Genomic DNA, 22,345 nt, shown 5'->3' on the forward strand with positions numbered 1-22,345 from the left:
GTGAAAGTCCAATGTTTAGATGTAGAGTAGAGCAGAGTTTCTGGATTACATATAAAATGTAAATAATAAATAAAACATACAAAAATATATAGAAGTAATGAAAATAGCAGAAAAAATCTTTATCCCACCTATAAACAAACTTTTGACTTACCCAGTGAGTGTTTTCACAGTTGGCACACATTCAAGACTCACTCTCAGCGGTATCACTCCTTTAGAAAGTAGGTATGTAGATAATATCCTTCCTTTGTCATAGGAAGAATATATGCAGTCATGAATCTATTATGTAACTTACATACTTTATAATATAAAATGTAAATAATAAATAAAACATACAAAAATATATAGAAGTAATAAAAATAGCAGAAAAAATCCTTATCCCACCTATAAACAAACTTTTGACCTTACCTACAGAATGTTTTCACAGTTGGGTGAACATTTTCACAGTTGGCACACATTCAAGACTCACTCTTTAACTCTGTGCTCAGTGGTATCACTCCTTTAGAAAGTAAATATATAAATAATATCCTTCCCTTGTCATAGGAAGAATATATGCAGTCACAAATCTATTTACAAAATTCAGCAGGTTCTAGGTTCTACACTAGATTGTGTTTCTTCTTGGAACTCATATTCATCCTCAGTTTCCATAATCCTACAATTTCATGCTACGAACAATTCCTAAGATTCAAACTTTTCCACAAGGAAATGGTCATCAAGAATTATCTGCATGTGAAAAATCACTTCTTGCAACCAATTCTGAGTATGTAAAAGTATTATGTTCTTACCTAATTGATTTTTCACTCCAAGGTATATCCTCCTTTAATACATGGCACTATCAGCAGTTTTAAATTACTGAAATCCCACACAAGAATCTACAACAGAATAATCTGCTATCCATTCATTAAACAACATTCTATGTAACAACCTTCTTAATGCATTTCAAGGAACAATTTTTAATAACAATTTTTAGTTTTCAATATGAAAACTGAAAATCTCATGAAGCCAGAACAAACCATCACTATTGATCAGGCATTCATATGCATGCACGCGCGCGCACACACACACACACACACACACAAACGACATTAGTTTTCTTGGGTGATGTGTAAGGATTCATTTGTGTTGTTTTGAATTATGGAAGATGCAACTAAGGCTGTGAAGCAGTGTATTATGCAATTTAATTGCTTATGGCCATTTTTGCCTGTTTTTCAAAGATGAAAAACCTGAGTTTCTGGGAGAAAAACAAATTCTTCCACCTTTGTATGAAACCAGTAAACTCACCTTTACTTATTATATCCTTATAAAGGTTCTTTATATTATAGATGAGATTTGGATCCTTGCAAAGGGCACTGATTGAGCTATGTAGGCACCCAGAAATGGAAGGATAGTTGAGAAGTATATTAATATTAGTTCTACAATGTTAATTTTTTTAGGCCATTGAGCACGAGATTGCAGTTCCCCTTTCTAAAAGTTAGAAGAATAAAAAAACACCAAGAACCTTCAAAAACCTGAAGAGGTAACCAGACTGTTTATCCATGCAATTAGAAGACAAACATGTAGACAAAACAGAGCAAACAGAAATTGTACATATTTCAGAAATCCAACAGCAATGAAAAAAGGAACTTAATTCCATAATCTTACAAAACATACATACCTTATTCTCAAAATGAGACACTTCCAAAGTAAAATGCAATGAAATATATTAGAACTTTTAACCATCTTTACATGGAGGGAGGAGAAGGATGGTTGAACTGTGGAATGAATTGCCTGATAGGATGGTGAATGAGTTTAAGGAGTGGTATGAGAGACTTTGTGTTGTCTAGGATGAGCTTCCCACAATGAGTCTTGTAACTCCATTGAGGCCCTGAATGATACTCATACAATAACCACCATCATTATTATACATGTGGGAAGTTTTTAGTATTGAGACCACGTTATAATATAAATAAAGAGTTTAATAAAAATAGGGAATTATAACCCTACAAGTAAGTAGTGTTATAATTGTTTTCATAAGTCATCAGGGGTACTAGTACAAAAAAACATTTTACACAACAAACTACTATAAACAATTAATTACATATAGTAAATGTTATCATAACTTCACAACTGGTACATACAAATAACAAACCCAAATAAAAATGTTAAATTCATTACTCTATGCATGTTGGAACACTGTTACTTGTTGTCGTCATGTTCTGTGGCATTGCATATGTCATATCCTAGGTCTGTTGTAGATATATTTTTAATGAAAGTCAGAAACTGGAAATGAAGAATACCAGACAAAAGGTGAAAAACAATGATGCATTTAAGACTAAGAATGACAGCAGAAGAGTGAGCATAAGAATATGAGTGTGGGTTTGTGAATACGGAAATGGTTAAAAAAGGAAAACTGGACATAATTATGGAAGCGGAAGTATGCTTGACTGATGGAGCAAAATAGAGGGAATGATTTCTGAAATGAAGAGCTGAAGATGAAATGATTAAGAATGAGGAATGAAATGAGGCATGTAAGAATAAAATTAAATGTATGGTGGTTACAAATGCAAGAGTGCAAAATAATAAAATGAAAGATAGTGGAAAGAAAGAAAGAAAGAAGTAACGAATGACTCAGAAATAGCACTGTATGTAGGGTGAGGGGGTTGTGGTTGTGAGAATGATTTGGTTGTGCAGAGGGGGAGGGGGGGGGAATGAGATTAGATATCAGAAGATTATTGAGGAGAGTGAAAGACATCAGTGTGGTACGAAGGGTAGTTTGTGTGTTGCCCAGATATGACAATGATGAACTGCAGCAGAGAGCAAAGACTTTGAATGGAATGTTAGCAGAAATGTGTGAAGAGAAAGGAATGCAGAAAGGAATGTGTGATACAAGTTTGAGGGATGAACAAAACTGTATAAGAGCGATTGAGACTTCATCTGAATGGTTTTGGAGTGAGTCATTTGAGGGTTGCTGCTGGAAGGCAAACAAGGTATCAGTGGAAGTCAAAAGCGATGTAATGAGCAGGAAATTGGACAAAGTTAGACTGAAGTGGTTGTGAATGTGAGAATAGGAATACAAGTTGGGCAAGGAAATGGGGTGGGCCAGGGAGGTCAAAGAGTTTTATGAGAATATAATGTGAGTGGATTCTGAAAATGGTAATGAATGGACGTATGTAAATGGTCAGCATAGGAATAGAATGGTCAGGAATATATGGGGAGTGGGTCTGAGTGGCTATGTGAGGCAGGAAGTGAATAGATAGGAGCAGGTGAAGAGAAGTTACAGATGGGAGACAGCATGAGTATGACTGGTTATGAGGACATTGACATGCAGAAGCAAAGAGGTTACTGTTCCCTTGTATAAATATTTGATCAGGCCACATATGGACTACTGCACACAGATTTGGTCATTTGATTTTCAGGGGGATGAGGATGTATTGGAAACAGTTTACCAAGTTAGTGTCAGATCTATGGAATGTCAGATATAAGAAGAGGGAAGATGATTGAGGCATATAATTTGGTCAGGGGTTGTTACCAGATTAATGTGTAGAAGATATTTCATACAGTGAAGGGAGGCAAGAGTATAACTAGAGGATATCCATGGAAGCTGTATAAGGAGGATGTGAGCAGGGAAGTGAAAAGCAAGTTCTTTACATGGAGAGTGATTGGTGGTGGAACGCATTGTCTGAAAGTGTGGTGAGTTTGAAAAATGCGAATGGTTCAAGGCATGTTTTGATGATCTTTTCTCACAAGGGAGTATAGACCTCTCACGATGAGTCCTTTGATTCCATGGAGCTTGGATGTTAATAATAATAAACATTTTTCACCATCATTATCTGCATCCTTACAGCATCACTAACATCTTTATGTGGTCTTGATTCTGGAATGTTGCTAAATCTCTGAAATTTTCAGTTATAAAGGGGCAAGTATGGAACTTAGTGAAGATGATTATGAAAACTGAAGAGGAAGCTTGAAGTAGAGCCACATCATAGGAAACTACAAGTGAAATAAGTTAGCTCTGCAAAAGAAATGATGTCCAAGAGAAATGACTATGGGTTGTTTAAGAGAAACAGTATCAAACTGCATACTCAGGATTTAGTTTTTTTGGAATTATGACACAAGCAGCTGAGGCTATGCAGCCAGTAGATTGTCTGTTAATTCCATATGTTTTAGGCGGTTTACCCATTTTGTGGGATGAAAGCCCAAGTTACCAGTATTGGGGGGGGGGGGGGGGGGGGCAGATCCATCACTCTGTATGGGACCTGCTAATTCACCTTCAGTTAAAATGCTCTTATAAGGTTCTTTTTGTTCGAGGCATGATGATAGGATTAAAAACTAGGTCTTTTCGAACAAAGGTCATCATAACTGACTGAGCTGTGAAGGTTCCTGAATACCTGAATTTATACTTCTTGAATGAATACCCCCTTCTTGACAGCATTCCTTCTCAACTTCCAAGGATGCCCTCACATCCTTTCCCCATCCTGCATAAAATGAAAAATTCCATTTGCTGACATTCTGTATAACCCTTTCCAAAGTTTGTAATTCTCAATCATATTACCCCTCCCCCCTCTTTCTCTTGTTTGCCAGCATTCTTCAGCTCACAAATTCTCAATCTGTTTTCATGATTGGTATTCCACAATCCAGATATCATTTTTATCATTCTGCTTTACACACTCTCCACTGCATCAGAATTTCCACAGAAACCAGGAGACCAAACCTGCATGCAATAGTCCAAGTGAGGACTTATCAAGGCCTTGTAAAGAGGCAGAATGATTTCCTTATCTTTACATGACAAGCATCATTTCAGCACTGCAATTAATATCTGCACTTAGAGAAAGTGATTATGTTAGATTTTACATGACCCTTGAACTTTAACTTCCTGTCTACTATCAGTTTCTTCTAGCATAGTCTCACCAATATAATACAACATTGGATATCTAATCACACCAAAGTCAAAACCTTACATTTATTAACATTGAACTGACAGCCATTTTCACATGCCCACAGTTCCAGCCATTGAAATCATTTTGCAAGTAATGGATATCAGCAGGATTCCTTATTACCCTATCTATCTTTGTATCATCAGCAAATCGCTGTATGTCGCATGTCACATCCTTCCCAATGTCATTAATGTACATAATGAATAACAATGGATGAAGGACTGATCCTTGAGGCACACCACTGGTTACCTAGAATCTTGCAAATTCACACCCCCAATATATGCCTCTTTTATATCTGTCAATCAGTCATTCTCTTATACATACCAGTAGTTTATAATCCAATCCTATATTCTTCAGTTTATGCAACAATCTTTCATGCTGTATTCTGTCAAAAGCCTTAGCAAAATCCAAAAGTATCATGGTGTATGTAGTCCCCCTCGTTTAAATCAATAGGTAACATTATTATAGAATGCGAGCAAGTCGCTAAAGCATTACCTTCCCTTAGTAAACCTATGATGGTTGTTGTGAAGTATAGAATCTCTGTCGACCCATTTCTGAATGCAAGCCATAACCAACTTTTCCAAAATCTTCACCACCACTCCTGAGAAATTAATTTGATGATTGTTGGATACATTGGTCTTTGCACCGTCCTTGTACAATGGGATTACCATACTTTCTTTCCATTATTGCAGAATATGCTGGCCTGTTTGGCAGAGTGGTTAGAGTATCCACTCTCCAGCCAAAAAGCTGCAGGTTCGAATCCCCCCCCGTGAGCATGGATGTTTGTGATTGTCTGTGAAAATACTAGTAGTGGTGGTGGGCGGTAGATGGCATTGGTGTAGTTGCGGTTTGTTGTAGCTGGTGGGTTGAGTGGTGGAGACAGAGTTGTAAAATGGGTGCCCTCCCTAATAATCAATTAATAATAATTATTATTATTACTTGACACCTCCAGAGAGTCCAAAGACTCATCAAAGAAGGGCATCTACTCTATAACTCTCTCTCCACCACCCACAAACTACACCAATGCCATCTACTGCCCACCACTACCACTAGTATTTTCACAGACAATTACAAACATCCAAGCCAGATTCAAACCCGCAGCCTTTTGGCTGGAGAGCGGATATGCTAACCACTCAGCCAACCAGGCCATTTAGCAAAATCGCTACTCATTAGTTGAACAATCACCTCTTCATCAGTCATCTGCATACCATCTGCCTTCAGTAGAGTTATTCTTTCAAACTCATTCTTTCTTTTACTTGCAGCATAACAATAGAATTCTTTTGGGTTGTCTAACTTGCACTTAGAATACTTGTATATTGTCTGTGAAAATTGTACTTATAATTGAATATTTGTACTTAGCTTTCCATACAACAGTCATGACTCTTCTGACCTGCTGCTTATAATTATCATAACTGACATCATCCTTATGCATACAGTATTCCTTCCACATCATTTTTCCCCACGAATCTCTTGCGTAATTAGAGTCCACATCCATTTCATCCCTAATCTCTATGTATTCTTCCAACTCTGAGGATACATTCTGATATCACATCATTTAAGTATTTTTTAAACACTTCCTATGCATTATCAATATCCTTCCCATCCAACACCTGATACCATGGTGCAGAATCCAGCATACTCTTCAGATGGTCATAATTTTCTGCTTTTTAGTTCAGCACGTAACCTTTTCTGAATGGAACATTCATAAACTTAGCGATTTCCCAAGTGAGTACTGTATAATCACTGTCCCTGGCCGGAGGCAGAATAGCTGCATCTTTAACTGACCCCCCACCCCCTCTGACATTATAATCAGATCTAACACTCTTCTAACACACTGATCTAACAATCTGGTAAGAGTTAAATGGATGAGTTGTAGGAGCTGTAAAAAAAAAAAAAAAGTTGATTAAATACATGGAGAAATGTGATCAAGAAACATGTTAACAATATAAAGCACAACCAAGAAGAGTGACAGTATGATAAGAAATGCCAAACAGATTATAAGAGAAAATTAGCTAAGTGGTCCAAAGTATATCCAAAAGATTTTTTTCATTATGTAGCAAGTAAGAGAAAAAATGACAATGGTAGGATGACTTTAATCAGTGCTGATGGTAAAAAGGTGACAGAGGCAAAAGTTGAATTGCTGCATAATCATTTGCAAAGGTGCATCATCCAGGTGGAGATTTTACAGTTGCTGATGTGACAGAGAAACATGTCCAAATGGAGGTAGATGCACAGGAGGCAATCATCATATTGAAAAATACAACTGTGAATACAGCAGTTCGACTGTATGATATATCAATGTATGTACTATGTGAAAGTGAAAGAGAATTGGGATTGCTTCTGATGAAGTTGTTTAATGTAAGTATCAGCTCTTGCAGGTTACATGGGAGTAGATAGAATATTCCAAGACAGAAGTATCAAACTACAGATCTACTAATATCTCAGAAGTAGTTGTTAAAGTATTGGAAAAGATGGTTAAAGGTGAAATTGAGCAGTGGGTGGATAGGGATACGATACTCTACAGGGAATAGCATGGCTTTGTAAAAGCCTGCCTCAGTAATTTATTCACATTTTATAATAAGGTGATAATGGAATTGAGTAAAGGAAATGACCACACCATGACACTTCTGAACTTTGAAAAGGCATTTAACAGAATACCACATGGAAAAATATTACAAATATTGGAACAAATGGGAATGGATATGAAGCTAGTAGCATGGATAGGGGTGTGGCTGACAACAGACAACAGAGAGTAGTGTTTGGTAGAGTGAAATCTATAAGAATGAGGGTGACTAGTACCTCAGTGTAGTACCTCAGAGTTTTGTACTATGGCCACTACTCTTTAATTGGTATATCAATGATATAGGGAAAGATGTAAGGAGGAGGGATATTTAGTTGTTTGCTGATGATGCAAAACTGGGGAGAGCAATAGTTGATAAAGATGATGTAGGTATCCTACAGGTTGACTTAAATATGTTGGTATTGTGGGCAAAGGATAATGATTATCAGTTGAATGTTGCAAAATGTAAGGTTATGCACTTTGAATTGAAAAGGTTACATACTGTGTGTTACATTGGTGCTACTGGATTGCAGGAACTTGATAAGGCTAGGAACTTGGTGATAATGATGGACAGAGAATTGAATTTCAGAGGGCATATTGCAGAAGTTGGTAAAATAGCTCAAAGGATTATTTGGATATTGAAAAACATGCTAATAAGTAAAGATAGGGTGGGTGTTATCCCTCTTTATAAGGCTATGATTTGGTTGCATTTTGATTACTGTGCATAGATTTTGTCACCTGCATTTCTTGGGGAATCAGAACATGGTAGAGAGAGAGGTTTCAGAGATGAGTGACAAAGCTGCTGACAGGTGTGTGAATGCTCCCTATGAGGATAAGTTGATGATGTATGGATTGCAGAGTTTAGTAGATAAGCAGAAAGAGGGGACATGATAGAAACTTATAAGATATTAAAGGGGTTTTATTACATTGACACATAGGGAATTTTTCAGTACATGACAAATAGTGAGAGAACTAGGTGTTGTTTTTGGAAGTTGTGTAAGAGTGGTTAGTAATTGTGTGAAAACTAGATTTTTTGAATGCAGAGTGGTGAATGAGTTGCCAAAATTAATTGTGTATGTCCTGACATTGAATGAGTTTAAGGAGAAGTGATAGGTTTTGTATGTATAAAAGTTAGTGTGAGCCTTCCATGATGATTCTCTGGACTCTATGGAAATACCTGTATTATAATAATAATAAAAATATGCTTTTTTTTTTCTTTCTTGTACTGTCTTTTTACATTTCTTAGAGAAGGTACAAGAATTAAAGTGGAATGGAGAATGAAAATTATTATTACCAGTAATAAATATTTAAGTGGTTTATTCATTACAAATGTTATATCAGAAGAAGGAAAACAATAATCAAGGAAATAAGTAAGGGAACTGAACCAAGGAAATTAGGCATAGAAATCTTGAAGATATTATATTTGGCATTCCAGACAACATGTAGATGAAGTTATGTTTACGTTTTGCCATGGAAGTCGAAATTATCACCACGCTGGATTGTAGTCTTGATTGCCTAAAAGATAAATGGCATCCACAGTGTACTTGAAAGAGGTCAAGAGTGTTTGAAGAGTGGTTAGAGTATTCAATGTTCTGATAGGCATATCAACAGTTTGTTTAAGATCATTGGTATTGCTATTTTGCTGGATTGAGTTTGACAGTGGTGAGTCAGCTGGAGTGAAAATATTAAAATCTTCACGAAAGATAACACTACTGTCAAGAAAGTTGGACTGAAAATTAGCATTTAAGGAAAGAAAACCAAAGTTCAGAATAGGTGGTGGCATTAGAAGAGTGATAGAGCCAGTAAATAAATTTGTTACAATGGAGCAGAGAGATTTTTAGCCAGGAGATTAAAAAGAGAGGATTCTAATTTGAAACCCTCTCTAACATAGTATCTAACATAATATCAGCACAAAACATATGAACAAATATGCCACCTTTGAGATAAAAAAAGTGTTAAATGGTATATTGAGAAAATTATGAGTAGCACTTGAATAAGCCAAAATTTGAGTTTCTCTTAGGAAAATTAGCTGTGGTTTTGCAGATTTGAGATGGAAATTAACATTGTTGAGGTTAGAACAAAGACTTAATATATGTACTGCATGGAAAAAAAAAACAGTACTGAATAACTACAATGATATATGTTATGGAGTAAACAGGTTTATTAACAAAGAAATATATTAAATATGATGATATGTACATCCACAACTACTGCTGGAATCTTGATCAAATAAAACATTAATGACGGTAGATTACATGCTCAAAACAGACACCCTGTCTTTCAAGATAGTTTTGTAGCACATGCAAAGGTTCTCTGTCATTTGGAGAACAAGGGTTAGGACATCTGCTAGACATATTGTGTAATTTTATCCCTTAGTTCAGTGTTTCTCAACCTGTGGTCTGCGACAATGGGATAGGTAGTCTGCAGGCAGACTTAAATTAATTAAATGAATATATATTTTTTAGTTATCCAAACAAATTAAAATTGAATAAGTAAGTAAAAATTATTGAAATCAAATGGAGACTTAAAAAACAACAACAAATAGCAGCAGAATGTTGAAAGGCAGAAGCAATAAAACTATATTGTTGTTCACTTCACCCCTCTTTTATTACTCGTCATTCTGGCACTACAATAATTTGTAGTGGCAGAATGACGAATAATAAGAGGGGTGAAGTGAACAACAATATAGTTTTATTGCTTCCACCTTCCCTTGCTGTTTTGTCAGATTTGAAGTAAACATGTGTTATCCACATTTCAACCAATTGCTTGTTGTTTATTGATTTTTATTACTGAAGGTTTGCCTCCTTCAACCAAGGCTCAGTATACCTTTGGAAGTGCTAACTGATACTTGGACAACATATAAAATATAAAAGTTTCTGTGGGTAGATGAATGGGAATTAAAGATAAACGTCATTGTGGGCAGATGAATGAAAGTATCAGCATGATGTCGCTGACATTCCCCATTCATTTGCCCACGGTACCAACAGCGCTAAAAAAGTTGTTGTGGGATGAACTTAATGAGTATGGGTAGATGATGGGGATAACATATAAAATATAAAAGTTGCTGTGGGCAGATGAATGGGGATACAGTGGAACGGCGCTGACATACCCATTCATTTTCTCACGACAAATCGGAAACTGATACCTTTTATTTGTTTAATAAAAATTAAAACTTTGTTCGGTGATGATACACTTTTAATCGTTTACTTCCAACTTAATTATGTTTCCATATGTATTCAAAACATGCTTTTAGATTTATGTTATAAAAGGATTTTTCCAAAATGTTGGTAATCCCAACATACATTTAAAAAAAAATTACATAACTCTTAGTGGTCCATAGAATTGTTTTAGGCATTTTACTGGTCCTTTGGCTTAGAAAGGTTGAGAAATGCTGCCTTAGTTCATTAAGGTTTGAAGGCAGGTCATGGTGGAATACTTATTCCGTCAACATAAGCTTGGACCATTTGCTCTACCAATTCTATATGAACAAAAATAATGCTCAACAATAAACATCTTTTCTTCTGATGCCAACACAATTGCTACAGCTAAATGTTATGGCATAGACTCCACATGTGCTCGTCTATTAATGTGCCTGCAGTCGAATGGCATATCTCATAGCATGTGTACTGAAGGGCATGTTGAAGTTCAGTACTTTTTTTTTGTACCATACTGTATATAAATGAAGTAAATGTGGAAGGCTTCTTTATAAGAGTTTGAAAGATGGAACAATTTCGTAACAGAACTAGAAAAGGATTTATTTAAGCCACAACCCAAAACCTATAAAGTAATAAAATACATGAATAAAGAAATAAAAGAAAAGATAAAAATACAAACAATAGATTTAGAAAAATGGGTGACCTGTTTCCAAAATCTCTGGACAGATGAGAACAATGAAATCAAATTTTATAAGACAAAGAATGACCTAATAGAAAATATCACAATGTTAGAACTGAAAAATATAATAAAGAAGATGAAAAATAGGAAAACGCCAGGAGAAGACAATATAAATATAGAACTATACAAAAATGCAGGTGAAAAATTTAATGAAAGACTTCTGAAATTTCTTAATATGGTTTGGATGTCCAGAAAAAACCCCTAACTCTTGGAAAAAAGCACTGATTATCCCAATCTATAAAAAAGGAAATAAAGACAATTGCAATAATAATAATAGGGGAATTAGCCTGCTGAATACAGGATATAAAATATATGCAGGAATATTAAAAGAGAAACTAAGCAGCATTGTAGAAAACAAATTACTAGAAGAACAAAATGGTTTCCGAAAAGGCCGATCCTGCATAGATCCAATTTTTACTTTAAAATTATTAATAGAAAAGAGAAGAGAATTTCAAAAAGAAACACGTGGTGTTTAATGATTATGAAAAAGCCTTTGATAAAATTAGTAGACAAAAATTGTTTAAATTATTAACCGATTTAAACATACCAAACCAACTTTTACAATCTATTCAAGAAATATATACAGGAAATAAAATAGCAGTTAAATTAGAACACACCTCAGAATGGAAAGATATATCAAGAGGGGTACGACAAGGATGTACCCTCTCACCTCTGCTTTTCAATATATATATAAATGAAATAATAACAATCTGGAAACAGCATAACCCATTTGGTATACAAATGACCCTGCAAATGAAGATAGACACACTACTATTTGCAGATGGTCAAATAGTATTAGCTACATCAGAAGATGACTTACAAAGATCATTAAAATCATTAAATGATATCTCAAAGCAATATAATATGACAATATCCAAAGAAAAAACCAAAATAATGGCATTCAAAGGAGATAACCCAATAAGAAGTAAAATAGTGATAGATAATAAAATACTAGAACAAGTAAACACTTTCAGATACTTGGGATGTGATCTATCATACGAAGAAGAAAAAGACATAGACACTAAAATATCAAACTTTGTCAAAGTAAATGGAATAATAAATAATATATTTAAGCCATCCCTGGTACATAAACACACCAGAATCAGACTATATAATGTCTTGTCAAAACCATCTCTACTATACAGAAGCGAAACATGGACCATGAAAAGGAAAGATGAGAAACAAATTCAAACAGCAGAAATGAAGTTTCTCAGAAAAACAGCTGGATATACCAAGTGGGACCACAAAACAAATGAAGAAATCTTACAATCCCTGAAAATAAAACCAATTAATCACTACATAAGACAGTATAAACAAAAATGGCTAGAACATTTAAATCGAATGGACAACAGCAGACTTCCAAAAATATTATACAGATACAAAATAAGTGGAAAAAGAAGAATCGGAAGACCAAGAAAGAGATGGCATGAGACCGGAACAGGCCACATGGCCTAAATTCCATGTTAGGAAGAAGTCTTTTTTTTTTCACATATATGTTTCTTTTTGTTTAACTTTTCATGTCGCTGCCATGATGTTGTTTAAGCTAAGTTGAAATTAGGAGGGTATGAAATATATAGTAATAGATTTTTTATTAATCCATACACATGAAAAAGTTTACCTAACTTCTCTCCTGATCATGTCTCATTAGCCCACATATACCTTGAATTACTTGGATTCTCTTCAGGCACATCTGGCAGAATAGTAGTGTTGGTTTACTTAGCTGATTTGGAAATTCCTTAAAATGGTAATTCTTTACTATCTCCATATTGTTCTGTCCAATATACTGTCTGATGGCTAGCTTGTGGACTAACTGTTTTAAAGTTGTATCCTTGAAAAGAAGAAACATTTGTTCTTTCCATGAAGTATAATGTCTGAACATGTTATTCATAAGCATTTGACAGGGTGCCACATGATAAGCTGATATTTAAGTTGCAGCACATGGGTCTGAATGTCAGATTGGTCAGCTGGATTCAGGATTGGCTGTCCGATAGGTAACAGGGAGTTGTGTATGGTGGGACAGTTTCAAGGAGGCAGAGGGTTACAAATGGGGTCCCACAGGGCTCAGTACTGGGACCTATATTGTTTAACCTTTATATCAATGACATTGTCAGTAGATTGCAAGGGGATATTCAGTTGTTTGCAGATGATGCGAAGCTGGGAAGGATTATTATTAGTAATAGTGCAGATGTGGTAGCCCTGCAAGAGGATTTGAATAAGCTAGATAGATGGGCAAATGAATGGGGTTATCGGTTTAATGCAGCAAAATATAAGGTCTCGAGGTTTGGGAAACATCGATAGGACGCTGCATACTCTATGGGAGGAGTTATTCTGGAGGAAGTAGGGGAGACAAGAGATCTGGAGTTGATGATTGATAGAAACCTGAAATTTAGGGGACATATTGCAAAGGTGGTGAAGGTAACACAGAGGATTGCTGCAATAATGAGAAGGACACTGACCTACAGAAATAAAAGGGTTATCATTCCGTTGTATAAGTCTCTGATCAGACCACACCTAGACTGTTTTTCTCAGATTTGGTCCCCAGGATTTGAAAGGGATAAATTAACTGTGGAAAGGGTACAAAGGCAGATAACAAAGATGGTTTCAGGACTGTACCATGTTAGTTATGAGGATCGACTGAGGGAATGTGGACTGCAGAGTTTGGTGGATAGAAGGAGAGGTGATATAATTGATACTTTTAAACTATTAAGAGGTGGTTACAGAGGATGGTGAGTCCTTTCGCTTGGTTGAACAGTGGGTAGGAGTGATGACAAGAGGCCATACCTGGAAGTTACAAAGGGAAACTGTTTGCAAGAGGGTAAGGAGTGGTTTCTTTGCATCGAGGGTGGTTGAACCATGAAATGCATTGCCTAATGGAGTGGTGAGAGTGAGAACGGTCAATGAGTTTAAGGAGTGGTATGATAGACTTTGTTTCTCAGGGGGGGACCTCCCCTCGATGAGTCTTGATAGACTTCGTGTTTCTTAGGAAGGACCCCCCCCCCCCAATGATTCTTTTGACTCCATGGAGGCCTGCATAATAATAATAGTAATAATTGCATACTAGATGAAATAAGGGCTTGAAATGTGGAAAGGCAGCAGGAGTAGATGATATTCGACCAGAAATGCTGAAGTGTGGTGGTATAAGAGTCTTACAGTGGCTGCACTGCATAGTTCAGTGGAGTAGAGCTCTAATAGTACCCATATATAAAAAGGGAAATAAAACTGAATGTGAGAATTACAGAGGTATTTCCCTACTGAGTGTTCCTGGCAAGATTTATGCAAGTATACTTGAGAAACGGTTGAGAAGAATTGTGGAAGAAAAGCTTGGTGAAGAACAAGCTGGATTCAGGCCAAACAGAGGCTGTCAGGATCGGATCAGATCTTCACTTTACGACAGATAGTCGAGAAAGCATGGGAATATAACAAAGATCTGTATTTAAGTTTTGTCGATTTGGAAAAGGCATATGACAAGGTGCCAAGAGAGAAGCTATTCAATACGCTGCAGTTATATGGTGTCAATGGGGCATTATATCAAGCAATACTTAGTCTTTATTTGAGTTGTAAGTCAGCAGTTAGAATTGAAGGAAGTACAGGAAGATGGTTTAATGTTAAATCTGGTGTGAGACAGGGATGTACATTATCCCCTCTGTTATTCATTATCTATATGGATCACATTATGAAGGAAAGTGGTATTAAACATGATATCAAAATTGGAGATGTTAATGTCAGCTCTTTGCTTTATGCGGATGATGTTATACTTCTAAATAAATCCGCTACAAGTCTGCAAGATTCTCTGACTAAATTGAATAGCTGTTTTAATAGATATGGTATGAAGGTCAGCAATAAAAAGACAAAGACAATGAAAATAGGCAGAATCATTGAAAATGTCAACTGTGTTGTGAATGGAGAACCTGTGGAACAAGTAAAACATTTCAGCTACTTAGGCACGATTTTTAGTGAAGATGGTAAATTAAATATAGAAATAGACAAAAGAATCAGCAAAGCTGGTATGGTGGGAAGTCAATTGAATAAATTCATATGGAATAAGAGAGAAATTAGTCGGAACACTAAATTAGCTGTATACAAGACAGTGTTCAAACCAGTTTTAACTTATGGATCTGAGAGCTGGGTCAGAAATAAAACACTTGACCAAAGACTAGAGACCGCAGATATGAGAGTCCTGAGAAAGATTATAGGCGTGAACAGATGGCATCAATGGCAATATCATATTAAAAACGAGGATATTAGGAAAGAACTTGACATTGTCAGCATCCAGGAATGCGTTAGCAGAGCTAATCTCAGGTGGTATGGTCACTTAAACAGAATGGGTGAGGAAAGATTAGCAAAACAAGTGTTCTCTGCCAGGTTGGCAGCAAAACGACCCAGAGGAAGACCAAGACATAGGTGGATTGATATGGTACAAAGTGCCTTAGACAATAGAAATATGAGATCTGATAATGTTGGCGTCTTGACAAGTAACAGACTGATTTGGAGGAAAATTGTAGATAGGAAGTTAGTAATGATGTAATTTTTTTCATGTAGTACTATCATATCCTGTACACCCCTTGAGGGTACATGGCAGGAATTTGATGATGATGAAATAAGGGAAAAGAAAACTGAATCTTTGCTCAGGAGTTTTCTGGCCACTTCAAATCTCCGCTAAGCAAAGTGATAAAACGTTTTTTTGATAAAACTCATCAATCACCCAAATCTTTTTGTACTAGTAGTACCTTAGAGAGTTGAGTTTTTTTCTGAGTGATGTGAATATCATACCTTAATCCCTTCTTATGTTAGTTCGCTCCCATTAATCTGATGATTTAATGCCTGTTGGCTGAGAGACATATCCAGGGATACTAATGTGTCTACCAAGTGAAGGTTTAAGCATAGGATTTGATTTCTGCAGACAGCTTGGACCTCAGCATATCCACACTGTGGTGGCCTGTACTTTAGTTCCATTCTATATGGACTTCTGAGATTTGGCTGTAGACACTGCAGTTTCTCTTTGCTATTTTGTTTTCAGTCCCCTTTTAGGCCGGCCATTTTATTTGATGGGATGTCACACAGAAACTATTATGTATGTATGGAACAAATGGGGATGGATATGAAAATGGTGACGTGAATAATTATTATTATTACAGGTATCTCCATGGAGTCAGTAGACTCATCATGGGAGACCCAAGCTAGCAAAACAACATCTGTCATATCTCTTCTTGAATTCATTTACAGACGAAGAACTAGAAAGAGTATGGCTGACAGATATCAAAGAGTAAAACAGAATCAGTAAGTGACCACGGCATGACACAGGTTATGTACTTGGACTGCTGTTGCTGTGTAACTGGTGTATCAGTGATATTGGGGATGATCTGAAGAGAAATATCCATTTTTTTTTTATATGAATTTTCTTTTTTTATTTATGTTTACTGATGATGATGCTAAATTGAGGGAGGGCAATAGTAAATCTAGGCAATGAAAAGATCCTGCAGAATGATTGGAACAGACTGATGTGAGCAGAGGATAATGTTGCCAGTTCAAATTTTTAAAGTATAATGTTATGTGCTTTGGGCTGAAAAGATTACTGGCTAATATTACATTGATGGGATTGGACTGCAAGAAATTGATGACTTGAGAATTGGGGCTGGGATCACATCAAAGCTTTATCATATAAAGCTTTGATGTGACCACTTATGGACTATTATGCTCAGGATTGGTTGTCCTGGATATCTTAGGGATGAGAAAGCAGTGGTAGTGATTGATATGGTGACAGATCAATGATACACTTGCTATAAGCATACTTCGAACATCTGTGGATTACAAAATTTGGTTAATAGGTAGAAAAGAGATAATATGATAGAAACATATTTAATAAGGTGGGGAGGTTCTAGAATAGATGCCAAAATTTTTCAGTAGATAACAGCAGCAGAGAGAATATGGGGTCCAGCTGTAAGTTAAGTAAAAGTGAAGTTCGAAGAGATGAGAGGATTCCGTTATTATATTCTGGTCCTCTAAACACTACTTATTATTCATACAATACATAATAGGTATTATGTGATTAATGTGGCCCTTCTGATGAGTCTTTGGGCTCCATGGAGATGCTTGAAACAGTAATAATATTTATTATTTCTTATTTACTTCTGTAGAGGTTCATTTGGCCACTGGTTTCTATAATTCTTATGGTCAGTTCAAAAGGTGTGTTCTCACATCAGAAAGAGAGAGAGAGAGAGAGAGAGTGAAAGTTAAAAAAAAAAATAGAATACTATTTTAAAATGCATTTCATATATAATCAGAAGGATAAAAAAAAAGTAATATTTATTGAACAAACTTTACTTCCAAAGTGTATTGGAATGAAAAAGTATTTCTTCATGAATGGAAAGAATGTATAATAATCCACTGCACAAGGGCGAAAAAGCTTGGTGAATCTAATTATCTACCTATCAGTATTTCTGGAGTGATTGTGAAGACTTCAGAGAACTTGGCTTGCATACAGAAATGGGTTGACAAACCAGCTGTTCTTTGCAAGGAAAGCAAAGCATGGGTTTTCTGAAGGGAGATCATGTCTGAGAAATTTGCTCTTATTTTATAATAATGTTACAGCTGTGTTAGATAAAGGGAATGGATACACTGTGATACTGTGGAACTTTGCTAAGGCATTTAGCAGGATACAACATGAAATCAAAGGCTGTTGTATTAATTGGAGAATATGAGATTGGAATTGGGAGATTAATAGACAGATATCAGAGACTGGTATATTATTATTATTATTATTAAAAATTATTATGATCTGACCTACATGGAGTCAAAGGACTCATCACGGGATGTCTGTACTACTCTCTTATGCTAAAAGATCGAGCTCTGCCTTGAATCCATTCCACTCATCAATCACTCTCCATGCAAAGAACCTTCTTCTCACTGCTCTGCTCACACCCTCCTTGCTTCCATGGATAGCCTCCAGTTATATTCTTGCCCCCCCCCCCTCCATTCTTGAAATATCTTCTCCACGTTAATCTGATAACAATCCTGACCAAATTACGTCTCAATCATCTCCCCCTCTTCTTGTATTTCCAAAACTCTGTAAGTTGCATTCCCTCAATCTTCTCCTCTTATCTGACATTCCATAGATCTGACACTAACTAAGTAAACCTTCTCTGGACCCTCTCCAATACATCCTCATTCCCCTGAAAACCAAGGGACCAAATTTGTGGACAATGGTCCATATGTGGCCTGATCAAACCCTACACAGGGGAACCATAACTTCTGTGCTTCTGCATGTCACCGTCTTTCTTATTATTGCCATAATCCATTAGGATGTTCTTACAGTTGTAGCAATGTGTTCCCCTAAACTTCAAGTCTCCTCAACCTCACCTTCCAAATTTCTAGACCTTGCACTTTACAACATTAAATTGAAAGTTCCAATCATTTGCCCACTCACATAGTTTATTTAGATCCTCCTGCAAGGCCAGAACTTTTGTTCTACTTCTCATAATTCTTTGCAACTTTGCATCATTGGCAAACAGCTGTGCATCTCTGGTTAAGCTGGTCCTAATGATATAATAGTCCCAAAACAGATCCCTGTGACTCTGCTAGTGACCTCCCTCTTTTGGGATACCACTCTTCCATATATAACATGTTTATACCTGTCTGACAGCCAACCAGCTATTTAACTTACTAGTCTGTTATCGAATCCCTCTGTTTCACTTTAGCTACTAGCTTGTAATGTGACAGTCTATCAAAGACCTTTGAAAAATCCAAGTACACCACCATATATGCATCTCCTTTATCGAGTGAGGTTTGTCACCTTGTTTTAATATGTAAGCAGATTGCTAAAACATGACTTCCCCCCTAACAGATCCATGCTGACCATCATAAAGAATACTAATATTATCAACCCACTTCTGAATCTTCTCACACAATGTCAAAACATTGATATGTAAGCATATAATGGAAGTCATGTTGCCTCTTTACAAGGCCTTGGTTGGTGTCCTGGATTCTAAAGGAATAAAGAAGACTCGCAGAGATGATATTGGGACTATGGAATATAGAGTGAGAGTTTGTGCATTGAAGACTCTGGGAGGCAGGAGAAAGGGGAGAAAGTGATGAAATTTTTGTTATATGAAGATGAGGAGAGGACAGGGGATATCTATGCAAATTAAATTTGTATGTGGTTAAGAATTGGGTGAAAACTAGATTTTTCTCTCACAGAGTAACGAGTGTGGTATAGTTTGCTTGGTTGAAGTAGTAAGTGCATCTAGTGTGAACGAGTTTAAGAGAAGGTATAACAGTTGGTGTGGATGATGTGTGGCCTTCTCCTCCTTGACTCCTATGTTTTGGCAGATTGTTTTGCAGATGTAGATAAATTATAACAAATGACATTCAAATATAAGGTTCTGTTTTAGATCAGATAAAAGTATGCTGATGTGTAACATGCTTTCAGTTAAATCCAGGATTTTTGTATGATCAGTCTAAAAAGAATGAATCCATTGTCATTTCCAATTAAATCTTGTCTCAAGTGTCCTACAGTACAAATCTTACATGCCTGAGTTCTTTCAGAGACTACTGCAGAATGATCTTATGTAAGATGGTTTGGTCACTGTTAGTAATAAAAGGGAGCAAACTCTGTAGAGCCTTAGAAATGTTTTGAGCAATAGATAATCTAAAATCATATGACAGTGCTTTGTATTGTCTTTCCATTGATGGTCATTTTAGTATGATAATGTTTTGTATTGATAGTACCAACTTCTTGTGATGTAGGAAAATGAGATGGAATTTGGCATCACTAGCTATAGAAATTGAGAATCAAGTGCTAGTCTTATGTATTAAGATTTGAAGTTTGATATATTATTAAAGCAATGAAAGTTCTTGCTATTAGAAAATAATTTTATGAAATTCATGCCATGGTACTTTGATAGCTCATGTCATTTTTAAGCCATTTATGATATTTGGTTTTCTTGATAAAGTTGTTATTATTGGATATCTGCAAATATTAAATGGAAGATAGCTGAAGATGATAAAGACAAAGTAGAATATGCAGGCATAGACTTCTGTGGCTAATTGGTTCAAAAGATATATTTCGGTGATTACACCACATTTTTTATTATTCAGTTATACAAAATACTGAAATAATAGTTCCTGACAAGTTTCGTAAATCGTAGAATTTACATCTTCAGGGGGGTAAATAGTATAACTTAAAGTTTAAACAAGAGAATTAATAGACACAAATCATAACCATCTGGCTATTCATAAACTCAAATAACAGAATGCAGATATAAAACGTTATTGACGTTGAACAATACTGGACGATCACGTGTTCTTGTTCTCATTCATACAGTCTGAGCTCGGATTGAGGTAGATTTTTTATTAGAGCTGACCACACTTGAAGGAGAATTAAACCTTGATTTGTATTGCATTGGGTTGGGGTTTTTAGCATATTAGCAGCTTCTTTAAATTTTCTTATATAACTGTTGTTTTCTATGTATGACATCGTCATTTTTTGCTAGAGTACATCGTGTCCAGTGGAAGTGGTATGGAAAGCAAGACCCGTTTTTTGTTCACTTTTGTATTGTACGTCTTTTTAGTGTTCAGCCATGAGTATTTCTCCAGATCTTCCTGTCTGTCCTACATAGCAAATCCTGCAAGAGCAATGGATTTTGTAGACTCCTGGTTTTTTAAGAGGACGATGAGTTGGTTTTGGTGGATGTAGGAATCTTGAGATTTTTTCCATAGGAAGGAAGGCTACTTTTATGTTGTGTTTGTTCATTAATTTGGCTAGCTTATCTGTAACATTTTTGATATAAGGAAGCGAGATTGCGCGTTTTTCTAATCCTGTTTTATTGTGTTGTTAGTTGGAGGCATTTTAAGGATTCTCTTGATGGTTTTTGTTTCATATCCATTCTGTTGGAGGATTTTTTTTAAGTATTTTAGTTCTTCAATACATCTTTCTTGTGTGCTGGAGATATTGTATGCACTGTCTCTAAGAGTTTTAATTAAGCTTATTTTTTGTGAAGGATGGTGGTGTGAGGTTGCATTTAGAAATCTTCCAGTGTTTGTCGGCTTCCTATATACTGAGAAGGAGAGATTACTTTCTTCATTAACTTCTAATAGAATATCCAGAAAAGGAAGCTTTTTATTTTCTTCTTGTTCTAAAGTGAATTTTATGGTGTTGTGCAAATTGTCGAGATAATCTTTGAAATTGATAAGTTAATCTGTTGTTCCATTGAATATGATGAAAATATCGTCCACATAGCATAGCCTATGTGGACGATATTTTCATCAGACGATATTTAAAAGTAGAATATAATTTTTTCTGAATTTGCCCAAAAGCATCCATATTAGCTTATATTTTTTCCTGCTGCAGTTATGAATTCTGAATTGAGAGATTTTATAAGTAAACAATTCACTACAGTTCCTCTCATCATATAATTAATTTTAAAAATTTAATTTAAAGTGTATGTTTTGTTATTGCAAATTTTAAAAATTACAGTATTTTACATATATTATAGTCCACAGGATACTGTGTTATAATTAGTAGTTAGTAATTCATCTCATTTTTTCTCCAGCTTAATATTACTGCTTTCAATGAACTGTGTATTGTTCCTAAAAATGTGGACATTAGAAGATCTCAGTATTAAATTAAGCACAAATCCAGAAGATGTAGTGGAGCTTCCATTTGAAAGGTAATAGTATTTTACTAGCATATTGTAATTACAAGTGCAATAAAATTTGCTAGTCTAGTTGACTGAGTGAATTGTCTCTCCACTTCCCATCTTACATGCTGCTTACTGGGGGCCTGAAGTAGCTTGAAAACTATGTTTGTTGCAGGATTTTTGAATTATCTAACCATTAGCTTGCCCACAGTACTAAATGGTGCTAATGGTTTCCAACCTTTCTGATGATCATGATTTCAAAAAGAAAATGTTTTTAATATAATTTCTGTACATAGAATGTTGCAGAATCTGTACCACATTGATGCTGTAAACAGGGGTTAAGAGAG

At 35.7% G+C, this 22,345-nt stretch overlaps 1 protein-coding gene across 1 annotated transcript in view; it reads left to right on the forward strand.

Moving 5' to 3' along the window:
• LOC150108263 (protein Aster-B-like) overlaps positions 1-22,345 on the forward strand; it is a 227,862-nt gene that overhangs the window by 164,315 nt on the left and 41,202 nt on the right. The window contains exon 9 of the mRNA XM_090415712.1: positions 21,912-22,028. Coding sequence (XP_090271838.1) covers positions 21,912-22,028 — 117 coding nt within the window. The remainder of the gene's footprint in view (positions 1-21,911; positions 22,029-22,345) is intronic.

This window comes from Typopeltis vanoorti, chromosome 3, assembly GCF_054136105.1.
Source record: "Typopeltis vanoorti isolate ZY-2024b chromosome 3, IOZ_Tvanoo_1.0, whole genome shotgun sequence".
In the NCBI taxonomy this organism is placed as follows: Eukaryota; Metazoa; Arthropoda; class Arachnida; order Uropygi; family Thelyphonidae; genus Typopeltis; species Typopeltis vanoorti.